General features: G+C 50.7%; 1 protein-coding gene across 1 annotated transcript; it reads left to right on the forward strand.

The window, feature by feature from the left end:
* The first annotated feature begins 1,322 nt into the window (after window positions 1–1,322).
* On the forward strand, window positions 1,323–5,563 carry LOC100065003 (serine protease 44). The gene is made up of 5 exons (XM_023620553.2): window positions 1,323–1,755; window positions 2,075–2,231; window positions 2,889–3,154; window positions 3,918–4,081; window positions 4,637–5,563. Exons 1-5 carry the CDS (start codon window positions 1,413–1,415, stop codon window positions 4,871–4,873), a joined length of 1,167 nt encoding a protein of 388 aa, XP_023476321.2. The 5' UTR covers window positions 1,323–1,412; the 3' UTR covers window positions 4,874–5,563.
* The last annotated feature ends 437 nt before the right edge of the window (window positions 5,564–6,000 follow it).

Genomic DNA, 6,000 nt, shown 5'->3' on the forward strand with positions numbered 1-6,000 from the left:
TCACATTCTTTTTGCCATGTAAGGTAATACAGTTGTCCCCCCTTATCCATGGGGGATGCATTCCAAGACCTCCAGTGGATGCCTGAAACTGTGGATAGTAGCAAACAGTAGCGAACTCTATATATGCTATGTTTTTCCCTACACCATCATACCTACGATAAAGTTTAATTTATAAATTAGGTGCAATACGAGATTAGTGGGGCTTTGGGGCCATTATTAAATAAAATAAGGGTTACTTGAACACAAGCACTGCAATACCATGACAGTTGATCTGATAATCATGACAGCTACTAAATAACTAACTGGCAGGTAGCTTATACAGCATGGATACGCTGGACCAAGGGATGATTCACATCCTAGGTGGGACAGAGCTGGATGGCATGAGATTTCATCGCACTGGAATGGCTAGCAATTTAAAACTTATGAATTGTTTATTTCTGGAATTTCCATTTAATATTTTCAGACTGTGGTTGACTGTGGGTAACTGAAACCGTGAAAAGTGAAACCACAGATCGGGGGGGCTACTGTATATTCATGGGTTCCAGGCATTAGAATGTGGACATCTTTGGGAAGCCGTCATTCTGTCTACTACAGGGTTGTTTCCAGATGTTGGCTATTATGAATTTAGCTGCTATAAACATTCATACAAGTATTTTTTTGTGTATGTGAACATAAATCTCCATTTCTCTGGGATAAATGCCCAGGAGTGCAATTACTGAGTCGTATGGTAATTGCATATTTTGTTTTATAAGAAACTGCCAATCTATTTTCAGAGTGGCTGTAATATTTTGCATTCCTAACACAGTGTATGACGGATCCAATATCTCTGTATTCGTGTCAGTATTTGGTGTTGTCACTATTTTTTATTTTAGCCAGTCTATTAGGTGTGTAGTGATATCTCACTGTCGTTTTAATTTGCATTTTGCTAAGGGCTCTTTTCATGTGGAGGTTGATTTTTAAAAAGGTAGCAGTATCATCTCTAACGCAGTGGTTAGTGATGTTGAGTGCAATCTTCATGTTAAGGAGTTTTAATTTTTATTGCAAACAAGTAGGGGAGGAAAATGCTGGGAAAGGCCTAATCCAAACCTGGAAGGGAGTTATGGATGCATCTCTGCGTGAACAAGCAGTGGCGATTGGGTGGCTGTCACTCTCTGGGGCCAAGACCTAGGCCAAGGGACACTGAGTGCCTGGGAGGCACCCCATTAATGAGTGCACGCAGGGTTGGGAAGAGAGAAGACTCACCTGAGTCACCACTCCACCGCAGGTTCCGCCCAGGCCCTGACCCTCAGATGACCCCATGGGCGGGGCGGGACTCCGTTTCCCCTGAGGGACCTCTGTTTCCCGCCAACACGAGGGCAGGGGCTGGAGCCACCGGGAGGGGGCGCCGCAGAGGGCCGAAGCTTGCGGTGCCCATGGCGTCCCGAGGCGGCTCCCTAGGCCTCATGCTCTGGCTCCTGCTCCTTCAGCCCCGGCTCAGGGAGGCGCAGGCTGGCGGTCGAGAGGCGCACGGGGGGCTGACGCCGCCCCCACCCTCTCTGCCCCCGTCGGAGGCCGGCTGCGAGGATCCCGGGGCGAGCCTGCGGACGCCGCCTCCTGAAGGGGTTCCGGGGGCCTCTGGGGCCCCCGACTCCCCTGTGGCCGCGGTGTCCCCTCTTTCGGTGGCGTTTTCCCCAGGTGACTCTGATTCCTACAAGGCTCTGGCAGCCGCACAGACCCCAGCACCAACAGAGACCGCAACAAAGCTGTTTCCTTCAGGTGATGTTTCTGGGCCGGACCCTGCCACAGGGCCCTGGCCTGGCCTGAGGGGGTGGGACCCTGCTGGGGGGGGGGGGGGGGGAAGGGTGTTGGGGGGGGCACGATTGTTCCCTGGGGAGTTTGAGTGGACCCACCCCTGCCCTTGAGATCTGAGAGGAAATGGCCATTCTCTGAGGAGACTTAGGGGCGATGGACCTGCTCTGGGGGTCTTGGCCTTGCTCTGAGGGTTCTGAGACTTCCGAGGATTCTCTGGCTCTGGTGGTGGTTGTGGTGTCAGTGGCGTTACTTTCAATGCCCTCCCTTCATTGACCCGCTCCAGCATGTGGCCATCGAAGAATGAGGATAGTTGGGGGAATGCCAGCCCCAGAGGCGAAGTGGCCCTGGCAGGTGAGCCTGCAGGTCGATGATAATCACATATGTGGAGGCTCCCTCATCACCAATTGGTGGGTGCTGACCGCGGCCCACTGCATATTTGGGTGAGTGTTACAGTCTGGTCTTGGGCTCTTGGTCAGGCTGTATGACCTGGAGCCGGTCCTGTTTCTCTCCCTGGACTGCTTCTTCCTCATCTGAAAAAGGGAGTGACAGTCCCTGCTCTTCAGTAGTCAGAGTTAGGGCCCTTGGCAGCCTGGAAAGTCAAGAACCAAAATCAGGTTCAAAGCCACTTCTTTTAAGCCTGTGCTGATCAGCCTTCAAGTCGAGTGGCAAGAAGGGGGAGAGAGGCCGGCTGGGAGAGAGTGTGTGGGTAAAGACTTGCAGAGGGGAATATTTAAGGAAAGTGGAGTGTAGTAGACAAATTTAGTTAGATCAGTGGTCTCAAACTTTAATGAGCATGGAAACACCTGCAGAGCTTGTTAGAACGCATTTGCTTGTCCCCAGCCACTAGAGTTTCTGATTCAGTAGGTTGAGTGGGACCTAAGAATTTGCATTTGTACCAAGTTGCCAGGTGATGTTAATGCTGCTCATGTGGAGACCAAACTTTGAGAACCACTGGATAGGGTGGCCAGGGGTCTGGGGAAGGGATGTGGTTTGGAGGGGCGGAGGTGGCTGATGGCTGGCCCTAGAGATAACACCAGGCTGGGAAGAACCTAGAAGATGTGGAAGGGGAGTGTAGAGCCTCCAGGATCTCTTTACAGCCATCTGGAATACACGGTGAAGATGGGAGATGTAAAAGTGACACATACCTCTGAAATGGCGGTCAAGGTCCCAGTCCGAGACATCGTTATCCACAGAGATTATACTACTTTTGGATTAATTGAAAATGACATTGCCCTTGCTCTGCTTGCCTTGCCTATGAATTACTCCTCGCATATCCAGCCTATATGCCTCCCTGAAAAGACTTTCATGGTGCCAGGTGAAACGGAGTGCTGGGTGACTGGATGGGGAAGCCTAAGAGAAAACGGTGAGACTGTGATGCAAGACTCCAGCAAACTCAGGTCAGGGAAAGAGGCTGCCTGATGCCCTGGGAGTGGCCTACCGGCTAAAGGGAGAGACAGGGAAGCAATTTTCTAGCAAGTGGGTGAGGGAGGAGGGTGGAAAAGATGTTACTAGGGAGTAATTTGATGGTGTTACAAATTTCTATTAGTACGTCAGGACCTGGGGGCTTGGGTTCTCTCTAGGGTGGATTTTAACTCAGGGGGTGTTGATCTGGCTGAGAATTTGAGCTGTCCCAAACTGGAAGTACTTGCCTTGGTGGATAGGGAGCTTCCTGTGCTTGAGAAGAGGCCAGAGAACTCTTGGTGAAACTGTAGGGCGTCCTATCCCCAGGGAGAGGCTCGATTTGGTACCTTTGGGGCACTATGTGTCCGAGAGTCTGTGATCCTGTTCTAAAGTAAAGACTTTACTGACTTACAGGACACCTGTCACTATTACTAAAAATACTCAGAGTGACAGACACTTTGTTTTGATTTCTCAGGCTGATGAGGCCTCACCTCTTCCTCTCCTGAGCTGTTCTTCCTTCTCCTGTCTTTGTTTTGATTCTAACCTCCTCCTCTCCTCATGTTAACTTCAGGCATCATTTCCTCCAGTGTCAAATGGGGACAATATCCACTGCCCTCAGAGGGTGTCTTTGTGTGAACACACTGTATTGAGACCCATAGTGGGTGCCAGGGGCTCCTGTCCTGTCCCACTAAGCAGATCCACTTACTCCTAAATTATCTGTACAGATCCAGGATCTAAAGCTCCAGTGCACCTTCAGGAAGCTGAGCAAACCATCATACGCTATGACAAATGTAACAAGAAACTGAAGAAACTGCTCGAAAGGGAGAGTAATGTGGTTAGGGAAGGGGTTGTCTGTGCTTACAACAACAAAGGAAAGGATTCCTGCAAGGTCAGTTCATGGGCCCTTTGCTACCTCTGCATTCTGGTTGTCCCCTCAAAGGTTACTCATCCACAGGCAATAGGGCCTGCCTTACCTGCCAGCTCCTCCATTCACTTTTATTCAAGTTAAGGGGACTCAAGGGGACAAGCCACTAAGGCTCTCCGAGGCTGGCCTGACCTAATCCTTCACGAGAGAGGAGCTGATGCTGCCTGGAGTGGGTTGGGGAGGAGGGGAGATTCAGGTGGGAAATACCAATAACAAGAGTCACATGTTTTGAACCCCTTCTATGTGACAGGCAGTGTACTCAGGTAGAAGTTTATTCATTATTATCTTAGAATATGTACATTTTCTTTGTTTATATTCAATTTTTTGTACACAACTTTTGAGTATGTACAGAAATTTTATTTATTAAAAATTTTGAAATCTCATTCACAGAATTCTGGGCTGTTTGGTGCCTGGGGAAGGCCCACGTGTGCCCATCTCCCCAGCGCTTTGCAGTGCAATCCGCCTGTTCTGATGTTAATCCTCTTCCATTCCTGTGTTTGTTTCTTTCTCTTTCTCCAGGGAGATTCTGGGGGTCCCCTGGTCTGTGAATTTAATGACACGTGGTTCCAAGTGGGGATTGTGAGCTGGGGCTTTGGCTGTGGTCGCAAAGGATTTCCTGGAGTTTATACAGAAGTTAGTTTCTACAAGAAGTGGATCATTAAGCAAATGAGTCAGGCTTCTTCTCGGGACTCAACAGGCTTCTTCATCATACCCCTGTGTCTGGTGCTGCCCCTGGGCGTCCTGGCAACCCTGTGATCACCCCGGCCCATGCCCCTCCTGTTATGAGTCCCGCACTAGGCCTCTCCTCCAACCTCCCACTCCTACTCAGTGCCCTTTCCTTAAATTCCGGGTGGGATCCATTGACCCTGTGGAGATCCACACAACAGAGTGGCAACACGACTGGAGTCCTGAAAATGTCCCAGCCTGCTGCTCTGGTCACCTGCCTTGGCCACGCCTTGGATGTGCTGGGCCTGTCGGGAAGGAGGGGGTGAAAGCATCCCAGTTAGAGGGCCAGCTGAGCTGCCAGCTGGAGCCTGAGGCTTAAGCGACGTCTTAGAGAACATCTACCAAAGAGACATCATCGACTGTGAAGCAGAGTTAGCCCTGCTTATGGTTTCCCAGCTCCCACCTGACACGCTGTCAAGCCAGTCATCTTGGTGATTGTTCAGAGAGAGAAGGAGTCGCCATGTCCCTGCTCAGGTGTGAGGCCGAGGATTTCCACGTCTGACCCGGTTGTCTGGGGCTGGGCGAAGTTCCCCTGCCCCGCCATGTGGATCCATCTGTGAGTGGCCTGTCTCTGCCACACAAGCCCTCCTGGGGCAACTCGGTCTTGGAACCCCCTTCCTCAGTGCCCTAGTGGCCACATCCACGTTCACCCCAAGTTGTGTTGAGGCATTATAGAGTGTGGAGATTTCGATGTCAACTGAATAAATGCTTAAGAGGGTCTCTTATGTCTCAAGCTCTGCTCTCCTGGAGGTTGTGAGGTTGCATCTAACACACTTTGTAGAGAACTAGCTTTCCATTTAGCTTGGGAAGCTCTTCATGGTGTCCATTCAATTCTAGAAGAGCCAGAGATGAGGATCCTGTCCACCTTGACATGAGTCTGGTGGATATCTTTAGCCAGTAGGTCCTGCTGCCTGTGCTCCTTTGTAGCCATGAGCATGCCTCTAGTTGGGAGTATTGTAGTTGAGTTTGGCAGCCTCATGCAGTCAGGGGCAGGGACCAAGTGGACAGAGACTAGAGCCTGGCCTACTTACACACTCCTGTACCTCTCCTGGCTGCCCTGGAACAAACGTGCCTTGAGGAGACACCAAGGGCTGGGTGAGCATCAAGACCCCTTACGCCCTAAGAGCTGAGTTCCCACAAGAGGAGGCTAGGTGGGA

Source organism: Equus caballus, chromosome 16 (assembly GCF_041296265.1).
Source record: "Equus caballus isolate H_3958 breed thoroughbred chromosome 16, TB-T2T, whole genome shotgun sequence".
Lineage (NCBI taxonomy): Eukaryota > Metazoa > Chordata > Mammalia > Perissodactyla > Equidae > Equus > Equus caballus.

Excerpts from the sequence above, each read along its gene's own strand:
- LOC100065003 (XM_023620553.2), top strand. The coding sequence starts at position 1,413 with ATGGCGTCCCGAGGCGGCTCCCTAGGCCTCATGCTCTGGCTCCTGCTC. Across the intron at positions 2,232-2,888 it reads GCGGCCCACTGCATATTTGG|CCATCTGGAATACACGGTGA; the intron begins GTGAGTGTTACA and ends ATCTCTTTACAG. Across the intron at positions 4,082-4,636 it reads AAGGAAAGGATTCCTGCAAG|GGAGATTCTGGGGGTCCCCT; the intron begins GTCAGTTCATGG and ends CTCTTTCTCCAG.